Source organism: Amblyomma americanum, chromosome 6, assembly GCF_052857255.1.
Source record: "Amblyomma americanum isolate KBUSLIRL-KWMA chromosome 6, ASM5285725v1, whole genome shotgun sequence".
Taxonomy (NCBI): Eukaryota; Metazoa; Arthropoda; class Arachnida; order Ixodida; family Ixodidae; genus Amblyomma; species Amblyomma americanum.
In genome coordinates this window covers 4,309,531-4,333,106 of record NC_135502.1, presented here as the reverse complement: position 1 = coordinate 4,333,106, position 23,576 = coordinate 4,309,531, and the positions used below count along the sequence as shown (strand labels likewise).

Here is a 23,576-nt window from a genome sequence, read left to right as displayed (position 1 = left end):
GTTCCTAGCACACTCAGTCGATGCAATTCGCGAACGTCAGCGGACTGAATGGCCAGCAACTCTCCGCCGTTGCGGCGCTGTGAGTAACCGGATCTGAGCGCGGCGCGACGGCCGGCGCGGCGTCGCCGAGACGACGACAAAGAGGCGTCCCTAATGGATTGAACGGCGGCGCACTCTCCCCGCCCCCTCAACGATCTGCGCCTCGACGCCGGCCTCTCCGTCGCCGGGAGCGGAGGAGAACGACCGCTCTGACGGCACGCTGCCGTGCTCAGCGCCCACGACGTGAGGGGGAGGCTGCAAAAAACGCCAACGACGGCGGGCGTAGGCATAAAGAAAGCCGTACGTCCCTCTCTTCCGCTCGGTTCTTCCTTGCGTCGCTGCGGTTGCTTTCCGCTCTTCGGAGTGGCTGAACACCGATCCATGGTGGGCTGTCGTTATGTTCAGAATTTGGAACACAGAAGCCCTCCGTGCAGAGCGCGATATCGCACTCCGGTACACCGCAAAACATTCACCGTCCACTGCAAGCTCTGCTCTCCTGGAGAAGCAGGGGAGAGAGAATCCGCCACGCCAGACGTCGTCAAAGGGTCCAGCATCCATCGCTCTGCTCCCGGCGCGTCTGCTGCTGCAGAGTAGAGGGGGAGCGGGAGGCTGCAAGCGTCACCGTGGACGCTACTGCGCACGCCCGGGAGGGGGTTGCATCCCAGAACGGGACGGCTGCTGCGTCGGCGACGCTCTGGGGAGGGGCGTCGTCCGACTGACGCGCGCCTCCGAGCGCCTTGCAACAGTCCTGAGCGCTCAATCTGGACACGAGTCTCCGCGATCGGCGCAGGCAGAAGTGCGCGCTCCCCAACTTGCAACTTGTCGCGCGGTGTGCGATGGTCAGGTGGACTTGAAGAGGCGGGGGTCGATGGATCCCGCGACGCGGGATCGCCATCGCTTACGGCCGACCACGAACGAGAACGCGAGGACGTTGCCTGTGCTGAAGTAGCGAAGACGAATTTAAAAGAACATCTGGTGGTGTGCATAATCTTCGCTGCTTGCGTTTTTTTTTTCTTGTCCTCTCGCATAGAGCGATTGCGAGATCTGGACGAGTCGTCGTCATTCTTCACGTAGCGTTTCTTCTCTGGTGTTTTGCGCTGCAAAGAAGAGAGCTTCGACTCGTGTCGCGTAGCCATCGTTGCCGTACTCACCGATCGCACATGTCGACGCTCTCCGCACTCCGTCGAAGCCCCAGCAACTGAGCCGTCGCTTTTCATTTGCTCTGGCCTGAACTTCCGCACGAGGCGGGACCAAACCGGATGTGAGAATGGAAGAGGAGGAGCAGCACATACAAGGCGACGAAAACGCACGAGAGGTGACCGCTTTCTCTTTTTTTTTTTTTTTGCTGCTTCCTCTTTTCTCTCTCTCTGTGGCACATGAGCTTCTCTTTGCTGCGCCGCCTTAATTGTTTGCTCATGACTGTCGGGCCAAAGAACTGTTCCGAGTTGATCGCGGCTCACGATTGGTCGGTGTCGTGGTCGTTTTGACCCGCCGAACAAGTTGAACCAGACTCACATGCGACATTGGGAAACCGATCGCAGCATTATACGTATGTCTGCAGCCGCCGAATGCAGAGCACCTTTTTCCGGAGGGCGGTTCGAATTCGTAGAAAAGAGCGAGTGTGGTTGTCACTGACATTTTTTTTTTTTTTGCCATGATCTAAACACCAGAAAACTGCTGCTACGGCTGTACGAGTTCTTCGCAACGGCAATTTTCGCGGGAGAGTGTGAAAAGCTTGTATACGGTTAGAAGGTGATATGTGCAAATTTTTACGAAGCACTAATTATGCGAGACTTTCATTTGAGCTAGTTGGTTGTAGCATGACGTGGTTTACGCTAAAGCGTTGTCCCTGTTTTGAAACACACAAAATTCATTGCAAGGTCTAAAGACAGATTAGAACGTGAAATAATCGAAGCATATTACATCAATGAGAGGGGCCATATCTGCATAAGCAAGCCATCTGTGTCGCTGTCGGAAAAAGATTAGTTTTCTTAGTGGGTCATTGTCAACGTTGTAATCATTGCTTTGGTCCTTTTTTGGCACATGTGCCTTTTTTGAAGTCGCCCTTTGTATCGTTTTTTGGTGTATCTTTTGCCTGTTCGTGTGGTTATTAAGTGGGGTTTTTTTTTTATGAGTAAACTTAGTTGGAAGTTGGCGCCAGTACTGTCTTAATTGTGTGTGTTGTCTCCGTCCTTTCGCGCCAGTACGCTTTTGCGTAAACCATGTCACACTATATAATTATGAAACGAGCAAATCAAGCGCAGACAAACGTGCGCTGCATCTCACGAGACGACCAGAGTCACAGTTAGGTGAGTGGTCCTTCCTCGCTAATTCTGCGAATCAGGGTCACTCCTGCATCGAGCCTGTTTCACGTGCCAGCGAAAGCAATCCTGCCGCCGCGGCGCAAAGACCTGTTTTGTTTGGAGTCGTCGCGGCGGCTCGAGCGGCGAGGTTCTAAAAAATTTTTCGCAGCGACACGCCGCTCAACTACTCACTTCGCTCAGACGCTTGAATGTATACCAGACTTCACTCATTACATTCATGATGGCGGAGACCAGAAGCATGAGACTACAGCACAAGTTTATATGCATGCATGCTACATCGTCAACGCCCTGTCAATCACACAAAACGCCACACATCCGTTCACCAGTGCTTTGTTCTTCTGTTTCCATTGCGTTTGTATGACCGCCAAGCGCCTTAGGATATGTGCTAACGATTATTAATTTGATGGACGTAAAGCTGCGCGACGGCCTAAGAAGGGAGCTGAGGGAAGAGTAGAAACGGACACAACACAGTGCTGAACTAACAAATGGAATTCATTTGACGCGGTGCACATATTGTTACGTGGCGGCCAGCCGAAGAAGATGCGATGATCGATGGCAATGAGGTGATTTATTGGCCGCTGGCCTAGCGCGAGCGCCCCTGCCCGCGCCACTGCACAGTTCATCGTCTTCTACGTCTCACTACCCGGGGCCACCGAGCGATCGTCCCGATCGGTGACGAAGAGGCGCGCGAAGTGGTGACGGGCTTCAGAGGATGGTGGGACAGGAAGGAGAAAGTAGTGAAGTGCTGGCCGCCACGATGATTGAGATGGCTGAATGATTCCTGGTCCACGAAGCTTCCGGACCGCAGTTCGCCAGGAGCCGACGGCCGAGGCACCAGGACGCACCGGACGGCCTGGGCAGGGGAACGGTGTCTTCAGATGTAAGCGGCGTCTCGGGTCGGTGGGGTCGGTAGGTCAGGTCCTTGCGTCGGGTTCAGTTCGTCGTGTTGAGTGGTCTGGGCGGGGGAACAACGGCGAGGTCGGTTCGGGTCTGAAAGGCTGGGGCACGGCCGAGCGACGCAGGCCAAGAACTCACGGCCGACGACCACGGCAGACGCAGGACGCCGAAGCTCCCCGGACCAGGATGCCGATGATACCCCGGAAGCTCCACCAAATGTTACGTGGCGGCCAATGAGGTGATTTATTGGCCGCTGGCCTAGCGCGAGCGCCCCTGCCCGCGCCACTGCACAGTTCATCGTCTTCTACGTCACAATACACTATATAAATACACGTAAGGCAACCAAAAAACTATCCCGGCTAATTCCACTCCTTAAACAAATGACAGCCAACGCAATGAGCACACTCAAGCACCAGGAACCCCGCAAGACAACAACGGCTAAGTCATACAGTTCAAGAAGCGTAATTATTTTCCCGATAAAGATATCGATCGACCGAGCACTCACGTAGAAATCACCCTGCTTCTTGGTCTCTGTGGCCGAAATTATTTCTCGGCACAGCTGTTCTTTGGTTCTTGCAACAACTCGGCATTTTTCGAACTGTGGGATGCACTTGCAGTCACGACAATGGATACAAAGGTTACGGGAATCTGCATTATCAACATTGTTGCGGTGCTGCTGGAGCCTACCATTTAAGCCCTGCCCCGTCTGGTCAATATAAAAACTGTAACATGCGAGAGGAATCGAATATTCGTGCACTCGGGGATTGTTTTCCCAGGGTTGTTGACGCGCATGCACGAACTTGCTAGTTTCTCCGGAGCCGAAAAGCAGTGTGCACTCCGACTGTTTTTACAACTTTTTTCACTGTTATAGGTATGCGAGATTTTATGCATGTACGGAATGACCGCCACTCGCTTTCTTGTTTTGACATGCAGTGCTCGGAGTGATAGTTGGGCTGTGTGATAGCAGTGATAATTGAGGCCACAGAGATCAAGAAGCAGGGTGATTGCTGTGTAAGTGCTCGGCCAATCGATATCTTTATCGGGAAAATAATTTCGTTTGACTGTATGACTTAGCCGTTGTTGTCTTGCTTGGTTCCTGGTGCTTGAAAGTGCTCATTGCGGTGGTTGTCATTCATTTTTTTTTTGCCTTACGTGCATTTATATGCGCACCGCGCCAAATGAATTCCAGTTGACAGTTCAGCGCTGTGTTGTGTCTGTTTCTACTCTGCTCTCTTCTTAGGCCGTTGCGCAGCTTCCCGCCCATCGTGCAAAACCATCTCGTCCAACAGTTCGTGCTTTGAACCGTTAATTGTTGTTGGCATAGGGTTTATTTAACGGTGTTATTGTTCACAGCGGGCAGCTGCGCAGTAACCTAAACCCGAACCTAACGGCCACACGCTGTTCCACTACGGCACCTTTCTTCTCTCGGTCCCTGCTTTATCCCTTCCCTTACGGCGCGGTTCAGGTGTCCGCCGAGATGTAACAGATACTGCGCCATTTCCTTTCCCATAAAACTAATTCTAATTTCATTTTTTCCGCACGCTCTCACGCTTTACCACTCGAAATAGCGATGCATATATACCATACGCAACCACATGCTGCAGCGCCTAAACATGGCGACCAAAGCTGAATCACTCCGAAGCTTGCCTGCCGTCAGAAAGCGACAGCAAACGTTCTCGTTTTACATAATGTATGAGTTCGCCATGAATTCCGCCCGGTTAGTGCGTATACCTGACGTTCTCATGCACGGAAGCAAGGGCTAAATATTTATGGAACTGTATAAAAGCCCGATAAACGCTACATAAAAGGAACACGCCGACATGCGGCGGTCTCCAGCTTAGCAGACGCACTGAAACGCCGCTGTTCCAGGAAGATAAACGCGTGCAAAGACGCTGGCCTGCGCCATATGGGAGATGCAACCTCCTGCCTTCACTGAGCTGTGGACTTGGTTATATATTGGGCTTGTGGCAGCACGGCTGATGGCCTGGCCAGGCGTTTCAGTTTTATACATCTTACGTCTGCCGTCTATCTAAATATTTGTTGGACATGAAGCAACAGTTTGGCATAGCGCGCCAAGCTCGGCTGCGTAAAATGGGAGATGCGCTTTCCAGAAAATAAATCTCGCGCTGCGCGCACGTGAGTAAAACTGCTCTGGAAGGTCGGTCTAAAATTATGTCTGACCGGGCCGGCCGCTCAAGTGGTCTATACCGGGCACCGCGCCCCGGCACTTTATGCTTCCGGCATCCAGCTGGAGGCGATAAGTTGGCGTGCACGGATGCGCTCCCCGTACCAGCAGCGGCGCGTCGAGGCGCCGGAGGACTCCACCGGGGCTGTGGAGATAAGACACCGGTGGGGAAACCCGAGCGGATGCAGGGGGTTTTATATTTTTCGGAATTTGGAGAATGAAAATCGGGTGCTACCTTTTGAACTGAAATTCAGGTCCTGGCGCTGGTCCTGTCGTGTTTGTTTCTCTTTTGTCCCCGTATTTCGCGCCTTTTTTTTTTGTGAATCGTGAATCATGAACCAACTAGCCCAAACTAGATTTCTCCTTCAGGTATAAGTCGGGCTGTTGAACAAAAGGTTTGGTGGTTCGGGTTTTTTTTGGGGGGTGGTGGGGGGGGGGGGGGAGCCACTTTTTCCAGCAAAAACGATTCACTGTTACCCCCTGGTTTGCTGCGGGACATCAGATGCTCTCTTTTTCTTGCTCACTCTTCTTTTAAACGACAAGAAACTTCTCACCAAGTCAGATATATTTTGTCTCATATATTACAGTTATTTCAAATCAAATCAAATCAAATGTATTTCTGCCCTGAAAAGGTACAGACAGCGGAGTAGCAGAAAAAGCTGCAAGATACAGCTTGACAAAACCGCAGCTCCCTTTCGCTTGGCAGCGACTTGACAGCAAGGCTTATAAAACAAAGGCAATTGGTCAACGTATGAACAGGCATACAATAATGAAACTACAAAATAATTTCAGAATCAAGATCAGAATGTTATTACAGAAAAGGAAAATATGCAGCGCAAAAAACGCATGGGCGACAGAAGAAAGACAGACACAGCGCTGATACTACCAACTGAAAACAGTTTTATTTGCGCGCGCAATAAATATACCGTCGAAGAAAGAAAAGATAAAACGGTTAGGTTGGTTAATGGGGGTTTAACGTCCCAAAGCAACTCAGGCTATGAGAGACGCCGTAGTGAAGGGCTCCGGGAATTTCGACCACCTGGGGTTCTTTAACGTGCACTGACATCGCACAGTACACGGGCCTCTAGAATTTCGCCTCCATCCAAATTCGACCACCGCGGCCGGGGTCGAACCCGCGTCTTTCGGGCCAGCAGCCGAGCGCCATAACCATTCAGCCACCGCGGCGGCCCTAAAAAAAAAAAAAGATAAAACGCCAAATGATTTAGCAGGATGCAAAATAAAAAGGAAACCAAAGATGTTGGACGCTAATCTGGGAAAGTGAACTGAAGATTTCAGATATGACAGTTCCTTCTTGAGGAGGGCGATCGATGGTGTGCTGACGCAGGTCTCTCCCCTTTTGTCGATGACGAATGCCTCGAAGATTTCTCTCGCTTCTTTTCCTTTTGTACTTACGTAAAACGCGCGTTTCGTGCAGCTTTGGTGTACAGCTTATTGTATTTCTTGCAGTGCAATGGCAAATTGCTACCTGTTCCAGTCCTTATTGAATTTACGTGTCCACGCAGCCGGTCATCGAGGCAACGGCCTGTCTGACCGACGTACGTCTGCCAGATCCATGAGGAAGGTGATGGGAAAAGCTGCCGATTGCAGCCTCTTCATTTGGGATGCAAAGCCATGGCGCCAACTTGATGTGGGCAGGATCTTTTGAATGCATCTCTCATTGCTGCTGTGGCGATACTGCTTTTAACTACCTTTGAGTGCGCAAACTCGAAAGGGAGAGGACATTTTTTTAGAGCGGGGTGCATACTTCCGGCATAGATGGTATGGGTCAAAAGTCAAAACTAGATCCAGGAATCTCAACTGGTTGTCTTTGTCAAGGTCAAGCCAGAGATGGTTGCTTCAAAGCAGTCTGAAATGAGGCTCACATGGTCAGTGGTATGATCCCCTGGCTGACAGTCGAACAGGGTAACTTTTGACTCACACCATCTATGCTGGAAGTGCGCACCCCATTCTAAAAAATTTCCTCTACCTTTCTAGTCTGCGCACTCAAAGGTAGTTAAACGCAGTATCGCCATAGCAGCAATGAGAGATGCACTCAAAAGATCATGCCCTCATCAAGTGATGCAGTGCGATCAATGTGTTAAAGCTAAAGTAAAGGCATGCTTTGATAAGAATTCGTATATCAGGTGCCATTTTCTTGTTTACGTAATCAATATGGTCATGATACTTCAGTTGGTTATATAACTGAACACGAAGAAACATAGAACTGTTAGATGGCAATATTTTTTGGCCAGCAATAGTGATAGACGGAACAGGGGCTAACTTCCGCTGATGGCAGCTGAATACCACGAATTTTGTTTCAGAGGGGTTAATATGAAGCATGTATGGTGTTACACCACCGCGGGACATTTTCTGTAGATCACAGTTAGGTTTAGAAATATGATGTCAGTATCGGAGCTAAAGATGGTAAATTACCATTCCCGTGTGCAGCCCTTAATTCCGCGTCTACGCTTGCCTTTGCGTGTGCACTGCGAAAATATTCAGCGTCACAGCGGCCGCTCAGCCATATTGGAGCAGGGCGTCTTTAGAGTGGACAATGCTTGATACAATGCATTCAGTACCTGTGTTCTCGGCTCTCGCTTCCAAAACGTACTTTTCGAACTTATTCTTAGATCAAACCGAGCGTTATAACGTGTTTAAAACAATCAACGGCTAACTGGAAACACCGTTCTTAAATGAGTACAAGACACCGGCCGCTATAGTTTCCGCGCGATGCTTCTTGCAGTGGTAAACTTTCACGACGGCGCAATCTCAGGTAGAAATCCGGCTGAACCCGAATTTAAAAAAAAATACTCGGGAGCAAGAATCGGGTTCTATCCCGAAACAATAGAAGGCATTACACAAACGAAGACGTGAAAAAGCAAAAGTCTAAGGACGATACTCCCTAATGCTAAATCTGAGCGCAGCTGTGCTTTGATGTTGCGATATATTGGGGTAAAGAATATGAGATACCTATATACATGTACAGTTAAAAAGCACGCTTTATTTTCTGCGCACACTGTTTCTTTAGGTAACGTTCCTCTCTCAGTCTTTGACTGTCATGAAGGTGGCTTTGTGGTCAGGGAAATGGACTGAGATATGTTCAACCTGCTGCACCAGTGCTTGGTTTTCGAAGACGAGGTCGATACAATTTTATCGTGAAATCAAGTCGGAATTAAAGGCAACGAGAGAGCAGGCGTCTGCTGCTCAAGTTCGTGGCAAGCAAATAAAAAAATAAATATACCGTTTAAAGACTTTATTAACTTAGTTCTTCGTAACGTAAGACAAAAATGGCAGTCCGCGTGGAACAACGAAGTAAATAACAACCTACACTTTGTAAAACCAGTTTTAGGTGAATGGGAGTCTTGCACCCATCAGGAACGTTTCAAGGAAGTGACTATTGTCGTGGCGCAGGGGTTCACTCGAGCCCGGGCTCTATTGGGTAGCGTGTCCGAGCCTTCGGGTTGAAGAAATATGGAACTTGAAGCTTGGGAAAACGAAAAACAAACGGGTTTACTGGCTCTTTTCAAGAAACTTGATTACACAGTTTAGAAGGAAAACAGTCAAGAATTAAAAGTGTATTGCGTCGAGCGACTGGATGAGTCTTGCCGCCAAGGCCCAGAGCCATCGTTCGTACTCAGGACGCTCGTTAAATACGCTTAGGCTCCGCCTCTTTCACCACACGATTCACAGAACGGAAGAGTCGCCGCACAAAGCCCGCAGAGCCCCGTGGGAATGGGCGAGTAGGGTACGGGGGTCCGCTGCTACTTCTTCTGAAGCAGTCAGTCACGGTAGTTTCGGGAATGCGCTTTTGCCCGCCTCCTTTCGTCGTCTTGTCCATCGTGGGTCGCGTCTCGCGGTCCGACACAAGGGGAGCGTGCGTGGGAAAGATTCCACAGGTAGTTTCCCCGAGACATCTTTTTTTCGTTTCACGGGGTTAACGAGGGGTCAAACAACGTGCCCCCAGCAGGGTTGTAACACTATCTGCCGTCTTCATATAAGACACACATACCTCACACATAGTTTATTACTGACAAAACAAGAGAAGCCCCCGTTTGAATTATGCGAAGATCAGCTAACAGTAAACCATGTTTTATTTTCATGCAGAAAACTCGAAACACCGAGGAAAAAACATTTTACAGCTTTTTCTAACGAACATATAGGTGAACAGGCACTTGTTGACATTTCACAGGTTCTTTAGTTTTTAAAGAGAACAACTGTTTTAAACAAATTGTACTTTTAATATATTCAATGTATTACAACAAGCAGAGCTTTTTAATCCCGCCTCTGCCACTCTCTCATTCCTGAGGAGAAGGCTGAGGTCTTTACTTGACTGGTTGGGAGCCCCGACATCCTTGCCCAGCCAAGGATGGTTGCAGAGGTAATCCGACTTTCTTTAAAGTTTTTACTTGCGGCCATTTTTAAAATGTCTTTCCTTTGGCATCACTAGGCAGTATAATTAGCGTTTTAGGCCGTCTACACCACCGATCACATTTCACATCGTGAGACGTCAATCGGTGACGTCACTAACCTCCAGCCTTTGGGCGAATTTCTTAACGGACGGCACATCTTGGCCCAATGAGGCTTCTAATGTTGTGTTGTGTTGTGTTGAGTTTAATGACACATAGCCAGCTGAGGCCAATTATTATTATTATTATTCTTCAGAAAATTTTTTCCCGCCTTGTGCTTGGCGCGTGGTGGCCTCAGCTGCCTATGTGCCATTAAACTCAACACAACACAACACACCATTAGAAGCCTCATTGGGCCAAGATGTGCCGTCGGTTAAGAAATTCGCCCAAAGGCTGGAGGTTAGTGACGTCACCGATTGACGTCTCACGATAACCCGTACTAGTATTGTTTTTGCAGGGAATAATTTTACTTGGATTTCAACGGGGCGGTATGACCCGCTAAACGGAGGAATCTAAGCGTGCGTTTCTGGGGGCGCTTTCCTGCCTGCTCTTCTGTGCGTGTTTGCGCTCGAAGCTGGGGGCGATAAACATGCCACGAGCACTACGCTGGGCGCCGTCGTAAAGAGCAGCGAAGAATTCGCGTACGTGCCATTTCGTCGGATCCGCTGCGAGGAGGTGCGCCGCCCGCTTATCTCGACGACGAGCCTGCATCCTCCGCGGTTCTCGGATTGATAAGTTGCTGCTCGCGCTGATCCTTGCGCATAGATACACGTTCGCTGCGGCCGAAAAGCACGTGAAGAGCGGCTCCTATTTGCGCCTGTCACGCTCCGTTATCCTCGAACATAGTATTTGTTCCTCCTGGGCGGCGGTTGCACAGGGCGTGTGTACATGTGCAGCTTAGCTATATGCACGCGTGATATATATATATATATATATATATATATATATATATATATATATATATATATATATATATATATATATATATATATATATATATATATATATATATATGCGCAGGCTGCGCATGTCACAACACGCCATTGCCATATTTAATTCCGATCACATGTTCATGTTGGCTTAAGAAGCAACTGAAGATTTTTTTGAATTCCTCGTGCTTAAAGGTGCCGAATGTGTGGAATTTGCAGGTAAAGCATATTTTTGCAGGTAAAGCATATTTATAGATACTGCTAATCCAAGCTGGGATTGTTGCAGGAGGACATTACATGGTCAATTAGAACGATTGAAAAGAATACATTATTTGGTAGGCATTTTAAATGAAAAACAACAAATGACAATTAAGGGTAACGTAGAAGCACAAAATGTAACTAATCTAGTACCCCAAATCACTAACATAACTAAAAAGGGACATAAAATAACACAATGGTGGTTCACATTTTGTAAAGAAGAACAACAGAAGAGACATGAAAAGTTCATAAAACACTATACAATAAAACGGAATGCAATAAGATACACTGCATGAGATACAAAAGGAAATATTGTTAGTTGATGTATAGCTGCACAGTTGGAGTGGAAGTTAGAACACGAATGACCATACACTAACAAATGTGCAATATTTGCAACGAAGAAACACTTGAAGATTCCTTCGCTAATTATGTATTATGCTCTCGACTGAAGCGGGAAACAATTTTAATGACAAACTGTTAACTGAAGGATATAAACGGTTCCATTCTCTAATTGCTGACGAGAAAATGAATGATTGCTGACGACAAAATGAATGTTTGAAGCTACGTGTATGGGGATGTTTACTGACGCGTTGTTCTTGCTTCAAAGAATGAAACGTATTTTTCAGTGTCTAGTTTTAAGTGGCGATGTACTAGTTGGTACATGAGCTTAAGTCGCTCGAGTTTAACACGAGTTTTCAGTGTTGTTATTCCTTCTTGTTTCATTATTTCAGTTGGTGAATTGGTCATTTTGTATTTGTTATACCCCTCACACAGGGCCAGTTTCAATGGGCATCGAGTCAGGAGACTTCGAGGTTCTCAATTGCTTTCGAACTTGAAGGAGTTGTATTGGTGCTACACGGCAAATTTCAATGGCAATTGAAATGGTTCTCGTGTTTTGCTCAAAGCTTGTGTGGCGCCACAATCGCTACTTTCGATTTTGCGTAAGTACAAAAATGTTTTGTAAATCTAAATATACTTTTTTAAAGACATTACCTTTTGTACAGTTTGTTGCCGCAGTACGCCCTGCTAATACTGATACCGCTGGCGTTTCCGTTTTCTGCGATGAAGAGTTTAGCAGACCAATACAATTGCTAAATTATTGTACAAACTGATAATTTAGTGCTTGCATTAAAGTTTAGGAGAATAATGTCTGTCCATGCTTTTGTAGCGTGAAGATTTCGTGCACGAGAGCATGCGTTGGCGGCGCTCGAAGCAACGCTGGCAACCGTGGGCAAAGCTCGAAGGCCCTCGAAATCTCGATAAAGTTACACGCTGCTCTGTTGGCTGGATAGACTATTCACAATAATGAGAAAGGCAAAAACATTCCATCATTTTTTTCTGAGAGAGTACCACTCTGCTTCACGTCCTCAGTTCCTTTCCTTTAAAGACCCACGTTTCTGTCTCTGTCATCTTCAGCCCGCGGCTCTCTGTTTAAGGAACATTGGTAACGCGATAAACGATAAATTCCAAGCCTCGGCTACAATATTGTCAGTGTCCAGCAGCGAATATCTATGAAGTTTCAGAATTAATGTGGCGGCGCTTAAGTGTGTGTGTTTGTGTGTGTGTGTGTGTGTGTGGGGGGGGGGGGGGGTTATGGCACTTAATTTCAGCGGAGAGGAGCGAGACCCCTTAGCCCCCCCCCCCCCCCCCCCCCACCCTTCGCTATGTGCCTGACTTGAGTAATCTGCCTTCCGGGTAGGCTATACAGGTAATCTAAAGGAAAGCGCGCAGTGAGGAAGTTGAAGGTGTCAGCAACTTCCTTAAGGGATCCCCATAAAGGCCACTCATGACTCTGTCGAGCCGGTACGAATAGTAAAGGCAAATGAGCACTAAGACGCCTCATAAGCACAGCTACTTGAAATGAATGGTTTGCCGATTTTAAAAAGAAAAAAAAACGTGAAAGAAGCTGATGCACGAAAAGTGAACATGGCCTATTCCACAAGACTCTATAGAGAAAGAAACAGGTTGTCACGACTCAAGGGCTCCCATTAGGAGCGCCATACGAAGGAAGCGAATAAGCTGTGCATCACCTGCACTTTCTTCCTCGCACAATTGAGAACCTGCAGGACGTAAGCAAGTTTTGAAAATTAAAAAAAAAATGTTGCAGACTTGAGCCCGAGCAATCACCGACAGTTCTCTACCCATCCTAGCCTGGGTTTGTCTCCTGGAGGACATTATGTGATTCCCAGTAGGCTCCACTGTTACGAATTTGGTGCAGAGGAGCCCCTAGAGGTACTGAAGGGCGCCGCAGTCCCAGCTTACGCCACCAAAATGACTCGGCCTCGCTCCCCATTGACCCACCCTTTGGATTTATCTAAATTAAGAGCCGCTCTTGATGCCTCACAAAATTTTCAGTCAAATGTAATGCCCCAAGTACTGTTTTTGTCAGAATAAAAGAGGGCTACATCATCAGCATGGGCTAGAATCTTAACCAGGAAAAACCAAACCAAAGAAATCATCTCTTCGCCAAGATTGTCCATTACCGCCTTTGTTGTTTGCCCTATTTCTCGATCCCCTCTAACGCAGTATCAGCGCAGCTATCCGAGGTTATGCGGCAGCCAAATGCGCCTCGTTTTAGACTGCAGCACACTGTCGCTCTGTGCACAGCAGAGCTCCGTTGTCGTCGTTGTTATTGTTGCCTCAAAAGCGATGGCACACACCCACGGTGGGGGATTGGCCAGGGTTTGGTGCGGATCCAAACAGGAAAAAATTCATCGAGGTTTACTCAAGCGGTTGATAAATATAAATAGAGGAATATGTGAATATAAATAACGAATTTTGGGAGATCTTGAGGAAATCAGAATGAAAATCGAGGAAACAAAGCGGAAATAAACAAATTTTAAAGGAATAACCATAAATACATTAATTTTGAGAGGAAAGTAAAGGCAACGAAAAGTCAACACAAAAATCTCCCGGTTTCGATGACATGCCTGTGAAGAAGCTCACATACCTTGCCTAAGGGCATGCCCTTTGACGGTTCCACCGAAGGAGAGGAGGACAGGAAGAGTAAACGGCAGTCCTAATTGAGCAAGGGGGATTTGCAAATACCGAATTCTCTGCCGTGCAAACCGCCGGCAGGAGAGGATGAAATGATCGAACGATTCAACGTCCCCGCACGACGGACATAGATTCGACGGCGGGAACCCAGAGCGGCATAAATAAATATTGAGACGAGGAATCCTGCGGCGCAACAGCGTCATGGAATTTCGCTTTGCCTCGAAGCGCATGAACGTATGTTCCATTGGAATTTTAGATGTTCAAAGTCCGCTGTAGCAAGAATGGGCTCACGGCTCAGGTACTGGTGTATTTGGTAACGTTCATAACGGGTCGTGGTAAGCAGGGTGAGGTTTGGAACGACATGGGCAACGGGGCCATTGATGACTGATTTCGCTAAGAAATCGGCCATCGAATTTGAAGTAATACCACAGTGCCCTGGGATCCACTGCAAACGCACTTCTTGCACATGAAGGGGCACAAAGTACATTAGGGATCGGTACAACAGAGTAGTTTTCGAGCTTTCAAGCGCTGTCAAGACTGAGAGGCAGCCTGAGAGAATGATTACTTGAGTAATATTGTGGAGAACTTTTTGAAGGGTCAAACCAATAGCGAGAAGTTCAGCCGCAAAAATTGGTGTATAATCAGGGACCCGGATAGAATAGCACCAATCTAGTGCGTGGGAATAAACACATATTGCTGCTTTTTCACCATGTTGAGAGGCATCTGTGAAAATAACTGCATGGCTCGGTTACTAGAACATATATTCTCCCAGGAGACTATTTAGCACTTTTCCATCATGTTCTTTACATATTTCGGCAGCGTATGGTCGAACACAACAGCTACTGCATCCTGCACATTGCTAACGCATTGCACGTAACTAAGTGAGACTGCAATTCTTGACAACAGGTGTTCTGTAAGCACAAATGGAGGCAGTCTGTAGAGCGGCCATTGTTTACCTACAAACAAAGCTAGGTTAGTAAAAACAAATTGGAGGGGCCACTCCAGGCATAGGCTCAAGTTCCCATAAGAAGGTGCGCACTGTCAAGTCCCGCACGCGATCTTCCAGAAAGAGGACACATTTTGCCACTGATTTTGGAAAACCCAGGCAAAGCCGTAGAGCGCGCCTCACCAAAAGAACCAGATGTTGAATTTTGTGTCAAGGACAACCATGAAACAGAACACAACCGAACTCCAAAATTGGTCTTACGTAATCTTACAGAGAAATAAGAGAGTGTCTCTGCGCATACCGAATTTCTTACTGCTGATTCGCGTCAGGCGGCCGAGAGCTCGCTCACCTTTGAAGACTGTACTTCTGATATGAGATCGCCGGTCTAGATGAGGGTCGTATATTACACCTAGGTACTTTAAGGACTCAGCTTGCGCGATTTGGGCGCCACAACAGAGTAGACAGGTATAAAGAGGGGACGCTGGAGGAAAAACGAGAACGGAAGATTAGTCCACGTTGAGAATTAAATGTAACTTACACAGCCAAACTTCCAAGGCACTGAGGTGGGCCTGCAACAGCTGCTACACTGAATGAATATCTCTCGCAGATGCAAAAAAGAATACGTGTATGCATGCACATACACTTTGTTGTCACCCTGAATAGGTATGTCCCGCATGAGTGTGTTAAAAAGTAAAGGTGACAGGACCGATCCCTGAGGCCCACCTTTAGACTGGGAAAATGTATCGGAACTAAAGAACCGTCGGAACAGAAGAAACGTGTATCTTTTAGGAATGCCTGTACCCATGCGAGAATGTAAAAAGGCGGTCGAATTTCATCACGCTTGTTCAATAGTATGGAATGCTCTACGCTGTAATATGCTTTGGCGATATCCAAATTGACTAAAGCCACGACCTCTTTCTTCTCCATTACAACCCTAATTCTGCTTTCCAAATCTAATTGAGCAGTCCAGATCGAGCATTCTCGACGAAACCCTACCTGAGAAGCACTGAAGGCTTGTAGTGACATAACGTGATCTGTGAGACGGCTCTGAACAATGCGTTCAATAAGTTTTACTAAATTAGACAAGAGGGTAATCGGTCGAATTTTATCGATTACAAAACTCTTCTTGGGATCTTTGAGAAGTAAGTTTATTTTCGCAATTTTCTATTCAGGAAGGAGCCAAGCTGTCTTAAGGGACATATTAACAATATGCAATACATCAGAGGTAAAGTCTTCCACAAGAGACTTCAACATACCGATAGAGACCCCGTCGCATCCAGGAGCTGCAGGTTTGAGGCCAATAACTATGGAAAATAATTCAGAGGGTGTAACCAATGGTCATTTTAAATGAAGCCTCGAAAAATTTGTTATTTATCCAATTCCGCGGGCAGTGGTTATGAGAGAGGCTGTTCCAGGCAGCTTTTCTAAGTCGATATGCTCTCTCACACTCATCATTTCACCACAGCGAGGGCTGTTTGTTTTCGACCGCACATTGCACCTTGAACACGGAACATACCTATCAGCAGCACCTAACACGGAAGGAAGAACTTGTTGAGCGCGATCCAAGTTATCAGATGATGCAATGGAGGAGAAAGAGGAATGCACAAGTTTTTTGAAAAGTGTATGGTTGACGAATTTTTGTGGAGAAGCAGTCGCCCTGAGGGGACAAGCTGCTATGGTGAAAGTTATCGGAAAATGATCACTGGAAGTACCACAGTCCACTGTAGACCACGAAGAAACCTGCACCCCGTTCACTGCCAGTGTTAAGTCAGTGACAGACCGAGAATCGGAACGCATGTAACTCCTGAACTGTTGCAGCAACTCACGTTCCTTGCCGACATCCATGACCAAAGAAGCTGCCCACATGCATCTGTAAGAAAACCCCAAATAACTTGATGAGAATTGAAATCATCAGCAATCACCACTCTGTTGTTAGAACGCAAAAGAACATTTAAATGATCTGTACTGTGGACAATTGAAGGAAAGTAGGCATTAGTTCCGTCCCGCGGCACTGTCCGCTCATCCTCGTCTTCTACGTAGCACAACTCCGTGCTTTCGCACTGATTCGAATACAGTAAACATTCTGTGTAATTTTTAAGGCTAATTACGACCGAAACTCTGATATTGGCAATTAAAGCTGCACTCACATAATTCTTCGCTGACGCTGTGCTTAAGTACTCGCTGTTTTTGCGTACCTAGTACCTTCGTCATTTTTTTTTTTTTGAAGCATCAGATGCTTTTAGCTCCCATTCTGGGCACTCAGGCGAACATCGTCCCAAAACCGTCGCAAAGCCGACGCTGAAAATGAAGCCGAACCTTAAGCAACAACTTTCGGGAATATTCGGAAAATTTCTGCCCGAATGGTATCCAGAAGAAAAAAAAAACTACCCCATCCCAGCGCCCCCAGAGGGGTACGAAACAACGGCGGAAATAGAGCAGTTTCCTTTCCCGAAGGCCACTCGGTCATCAGCGCAGCCTCTTTCGGTGTGTTTTGTGAATGGCATATTCTATATGAAGTGAAAGTTGGCGTCGGAGTTGTGGCTCCGCAGGATCGAAGAAAAGGGTCTGCAGGCGTCGATTAGTAACGCGAATTAACGTAGTTTATTAATGTGGTGCGGTATGATACCTTATTTGTGCACTATGGGTTAAAAGACGGATATAAGGCAAAATAGCAAAGCACGCAGTCCGATATCAGAGGGACGTCCTCGGAGGTCACTGCAGCCAGCACGGGTGCTCCGCTTCTCTCACGACCAAAATCCGCGGCTGTCCGCTTAAAAAAAAATGCTGGGAAGTATTTTGGGGTCCTATTCTTGATAAATAAAAACAGGCGGCTTATCAGGAAATGTCATCTTGCTTGGATTTCAATCCGCCGTTCGCAACACGTGAGCACTGCCAAGCACTGCCGAACGGGGACGAGGTTTTCAGTTGGCGTGCCTGCTGGTCGGGGGCACGCAGCCGGCCCTTGGAGGAACCGTGGTCGTGCCGCCGCAGCGGGACAGGGCGCAAGCTAAGTCGACGACCTCGTGGTTTGTAATGAGCCGAGTCGTCAGCGAACGCGCGCAGGGGGCAGGGGATGCTCCCCGCGGCACATTCTGCACGACTGCCAAAACATGCCGCGTGGTGCTGAACATCGTGGGAGTTTCGAATATTAGGTACACATCCCAACGATTTTCTGAGGCCGTTGCAACCAGCTATTTCTGACGGCCAACAGAAGCATTTCATAGGTCAGATTTTGCAGCGAGGAGCCGGCCATGATAATCGCCATGTTCGAGCAGCATCTCTCAGGGCTGCGTAGTTTTCTCAAAAATTACACGTTTAAAACATCCCCACTGAGTTACGCGGTGTTCGCCACTGAGACGATGATAGTCACTGAATTCCGCCAATTTTCTCTGTGAATCGCGTTGGCCATCTGCTTGGAAAACTGCAAACTTGCGCTGGGCAGGAAAATTTTCAAGCTCGCTTGGCGACAGTATTGCGCTTGATAGCAAATAAATCGTTGTCGTAATCTTTGGTCTGTTAGTTCTGCTCTTCCAAACGGTAGTGCTGCAGTCGTGGCCGTGCAATGGAGCCGAATGAGTCAGGAGGCAGAATGGATCGTCCATGCCACCAAAGGCACCTTTGTGTAGTCGCCCGATAAGGTGAGAAGGCGGCCGAGTTGATCAAACGGTTTGCTAAAGTTTTCAATCTAAAGAAGAAGAGCGGGTGAATTCCTCTACGGCGCATCAAGCAGCGAAAGCAGCGACGAATGCTGCGCGCTGCCAAGCAGGAAAAAAAAAAAAAGAAAAGGCTGAACGCAGCGGCACGTTAAGCAGCAAAAGCTATGAGGGATACTGAAAGCGCTCTCCAGCTGCAGTAAAATCGGCTGATGCTGGCGGCTTCTCAAGCCGCGATAGCAGCTCGAACAGAAGCAAGCCAAGGCTGCGGCTTGTCCATGGAGCTGTTAACAGCTAAGTGCGGCTACCAGAGTTTACGACGACATAGATCATCAGTTCTTCTTTCTTGAAACCACTTTTTGCACTTCGAAAGGTCAGACTCAAAATTTGGGATAATTACTTAGTGGTGCTGTGCTAAAAATGCGCAAATGCATTCATTGACATTCCTTTTGCAATCATGCCTTTGAGCTGTACTAGAATGTTCTTGCGGGCTAGTTGGTTCATTTCATTAGACTGCGCGAATAAGACAAGGAGAGAAGACACAGAAATGAAAACGACATCACGACGGCACCACTGCGCTCGTGGTGTCGTTTTCATTTCTGTGTCTTCTCTCCTTGTCTTATTCGCGAAGTCCTACCTTTTTAATGACTTTTAATCAGCGGGCGGCAATGTACAGGTGCGGTCAAAATCATAGAAAGAACGCTTCAGCGTTTGAAATTTTCTCCCGCGTTCCTTAAATAAACATATACGTGAGCGCAACAGCAGCATGCGATAACGTGGGAATAAAGTACTTCCTAATTCTCATTAGGTAAGGCGTGTCAAGAGCTTGATTGCTGAAGCGCCATCCACAATATTATGGACAGGATTGTATGCGCGCAAGCAAGAGCCTAAATAGCTAAATTAAGAGTCCGCATGAGTGACATGTTCGTAATCTTTTCGTTTTTCGACAGAAAAATTGTGCGAGGAATGAAAATTGGACCCAAAAATGAGGCGTATGGGAGTTTGTGTTCGTGTAAACGAATAAATAATTTTGGATGTGTTCGATTGCTAATTTAGACCGCACGGTTTGCGAAGACTTTTGGGCAAACGGGAAAATTAGATATTCCTTCTGCAGGACATCAAGAGTGGCGCTATATGTTTCAGGCCGACAATGGCAAGACATTCTTTCCATTCCTTTGCTTGTCTGAAAGAAATAAAACTTTCGCCAGTAGCGGAGAAGGGAAGCGACAGGCGCACCTTCTCTGAGAGTGCGGCCATGTTGAAAACAGCGCCGTACAGAGACGAAGGAAAGCATAAGAGGCGAACGCTGATCATCAACTAACGTAGTTTCCTTTCTTCAACCGAATTACATGTAGATTTAGAAACATTCAAAAGAAGACCAAAAGGAATACATAGCAAAGAAAAGCAACAAGAAGAAAGACTTTCCAAATAGTCTTAAAAGACAGCTTAGACCTTCACGCAGTTCAGTCGAAATGGTGAGGACGTCATTATAATTGAAACTACCTTGTCTTCGTCCCCGCTTCGGTTGCGGCATACGTATACGCCTGCAGCATGCAGCGGCCCGGTGTCGTTTACACCGGGGGGAGTGTCGTTCGTAAAAGCTGTCGAAAAAAAAAGCACGAAATTGCAACATTTTTTGTTGTTTCGTGCGACATTCCTTTCTCATATAATGCGTGCGCGGCTACTCACACGAGGATCGTTCCTGAAACGTACTTTTGACGTGCGCTAATGACAAACCAGGCAGCGAATAAAAATCATAGAGTACTGGCATTTACACGGAGCAGCAATATTTAACCTTGAGGATACAGATCGAAACGCACAGAAGTAGAAATAATCGGGGACAAGATTCGCAAAAACTCTTGTTACAGAAGGAAGCTATACACTGCCTCTCTAGCTATCTTGTTTAGTCATTGTGTATTCGGCGACTTGGCTATGAATAAATAAATTAGCGGTGTGTTTTTACCGCAAAGGACCGCGTACTTGAAAATTTCGAAATACCGTTTTTCATATCGGCTGAGTGACATCTTATTGGTCTTAGTTTATTTGAAGTACATAGTCTTGCATCGCTGATCGTACTCGCGAGACGCACATGGTTGCGTGAACCTTGTCTCAGGACCGCAAAGCTGCGGCCGTTGCAGTTTTGCCACTTTTACTCCGTGTTTCCTCGACCGACAAGTGCCGACAAAAGCGGCAGTCTTCCTGCATGCACCAAGAGCCGAGCGATCCGCCGCTGCAGTAAAAACGAGCCTTACGGCACTGTCTACATGCGGACCAAGCCCGATGTCGGAGAGAGTGAAGCTGACACTGCCCACTACCGAGGAAGCTACTATTGCCGTGTGTAAACACGACTAGGAGCGTCTCCCAAGCGCGCATGGGTCTATGGCTGCGTGTGTACACGTGTGTCAAGAGATACGGCGCGCGCTCACGACAAGACGGCGTGCGCGGCCTCGAGTTCTGTATGCTCTGTAAAACCGTGCAGTACCGAAGAAGCTGCATATGACGTTAGTCGTTCTATCGTGAACAAGGTTCGCAATGGCGCGGTCGAGCCACGACAGTCAAATATGTCGAGTACCAAATACGCCGCTGTAGTCGCGAACCATTGATGCTTGAAAAAGAAAAGAGCTTCGGCCTCCGGTCAAGAGCATCCTCAACGCTGCACGATTTTCGCGAGTAGTCCTGTCGCGTAGTCTCGCCGATCTCCGTCCCACGCAACGGCGTGACAGCAGCGCGTGTGGGGGAGCACACCTTCCGCCGTACTTGTTACTATTTCCTCGGCTTCGACCGCGCCCACGCGTGCCCCGGCCAGTGCCGCGGCCGCGCGTGACGAAAAAGGCGATAGCGGCGAAGATAGGCTTCGCCTGGCAGCGCGCCCACCTGGCGTCAATCGGTCGCCACGGTGTTCGTGCCGCCCGTCGGTCGCTCCGGATACGTCGACGGCGTCCATAGCGCCGCCTGCACGTCGCGTTTCTGTTACGTGCGCCCATCTTTGCGTCGGTGAGTGTCCATCCCTCTGAGGACTCCGGGCGAGCGACTGGTGCTGTTCATCGCCTTCGCTCAAGTGTTGTTATCAAAGCGGAACGAAGCGCGGTTGGGCGCGTTCTGGCAATCGATTGCTTCGGATCTCGCGCCCATATACGCGCTCTGTGCGATCTACGCTGTTTCGAAGCGAGCTGCGGTCAGGTCCCCGAAAGGGGTGCGCCCTGCGCCTTGGAGCATTCATCGGCCGACCTTCGTGCGGTGCCTTAAAATTTCCGCCATAGAGGGAACTTCTTACTGGAAGATTGGAGGAAGATTCAATCAAGGTGAGCCCGCTGCTTTCCGACCGTCCAGTTTTTCGCATGTTTACAGTTGTTCAAAATGGACCAAGCAAATAAATAAAACTGCTCTTTGTCGCGAAGGGGTGCAGTAAACGAGTGTAAAAGGCAGTTTGTTGCAGGTATCCATAGCCGCAGTTGCATGAATGCGACAAAACTCGACACTGGTCCGGTCCCCTTTTTGAGGGCAGGTTTTGAGAAGCGTGCCTCGTCCTCTACGTTTTTGCACTTTCCCTCGAAAAGAGGGCTGGAGTCGATTTCTGTCGCATTCACGTAAACGCGGCTCATGACTCCCACTTGCTCATGCGCTTAGCTTGGCAGCCCACGCGAGGCACATATGCACAATTAGTCAAGCAGTTTTGAGTTGCATAAACTTGAAAATTTTCTTGTTTCTGGAGTACTCTGGCGGCTGCCGGCGATGTTTTGATCATACCTGGAACCAGCGCGCACGCGTGCACTTAGCTCAAGCGACTGCGGAACAAAGACGCCCTCTATTTCGAAACGGCCGCTTACTTCCTCGCCTCTGGGACAAGTCCTGCTCGGCAGACCAGCTGAAGTGCGCGGGAATAACGGGTAAATTTGTCTTATCGCCATGGTTAGCCTCCCGATCCATTTAACACGAGGCTGGTGAAATGCGCCACCTTGTTTGCTATACAGGCACGCAACCGGGGTCAGTGCTGAAGCCGCCGTTGCAGCACGGCCGGAAGTTCGGATGGTGGTGCGCATATTCAATTCAATTCAATTCTTTTTATTATCACTTCTTCAGTACAGTACATAACATCACTGTCTGGATCCTTAGCCAAAGGCTAGTTATGGATCCATGCAATAAAAGCAAAGAGATTAGTGAGGACAAATGATTTCTACTGCATGCCAAAATAATACACATAAGAATGGTGGAAAAATGCAAAGCGTACAAGCAAGATGGTTCAAATTACAGAAATACAAGAGGGCTCATGACAAAAAAACATATGAAGACAGGAACAGCATTTTTTATACAAAATAAACGCAGTTGCCTTAGAAGTGATTATTCAATGACATATGAATGGCAAACCCAACATAGACACTACAGAGAACAATAAGAATCGTTGGCCTCGCCGAAACTCGGCCCACGCAGATCTCGCTATTTGACCTGTTTAACTGGAACCGGCGGTAGCAGCTGTGCTCAGAAATAAGCAGCAATCATGGACAAAAGTTTGGTGGGTGAGGGTTCGTGGAAATTTCTATGGGGTCGGGTAAGGCAGCTCAATAAAAAGCATTGAATCACGAGTGGACATACGTGTTCTATCTTCTGGCCAACGAGGCAACGCAGAAATATATTTTTTTCCGCGAATTCGCATCCCGCAAACTTTTGTTCATCACTGTACAGGCTCAATGAGCAAAAATGGAGAGACCACGGGAATGGTGGCACAACTCTTCGCCGCCGTTATCTGACGGTCTCTTATCCAAGTATGCACAGTGCGCCCTCTCTAGTTTGTTCATCCATGCATTTCCGTCGGACACGGATTTTGCGACAGAACAGCCGCAAGGCACCACTCTTTCGAATGAAAAGATGTGCGACTTATAGGCCACTCGTCTTTGCACGGCACTGAGTGCACCCAGTGCCACTTCCTGTGATTGTTGAATTTAAT

The 23,576-nt window shown here is 47.8% G+C and overlaps 1 protein-coding gene across 2 annotated transcripts in view; it reads left to right on the top strand.

The window, feature by feature from the left end:
- The window catches only part of LOC144136206 (fibroblast growth factor 1-like), a 75,378-nt gene continuing 51,802 nt past the window's right edge, over positions 1–23,576 (top strand). The window contains exon 1 of one of the 2 annotated variants that reach the window (XM_077668304.1): positions 1–1,354. In XM_077668304.1, the coding sequence (XP_077524430.1) occupies positions 1,307–1,354 (48 nt within the window). In that variant the 5' untranslated portion in view covers positions 1–1,306. The remainder of the gene's footprint in view (positions 1,355–23,576) is intronic. The other variant, XM_077668301.1, reaches the window with a different exon arrangement.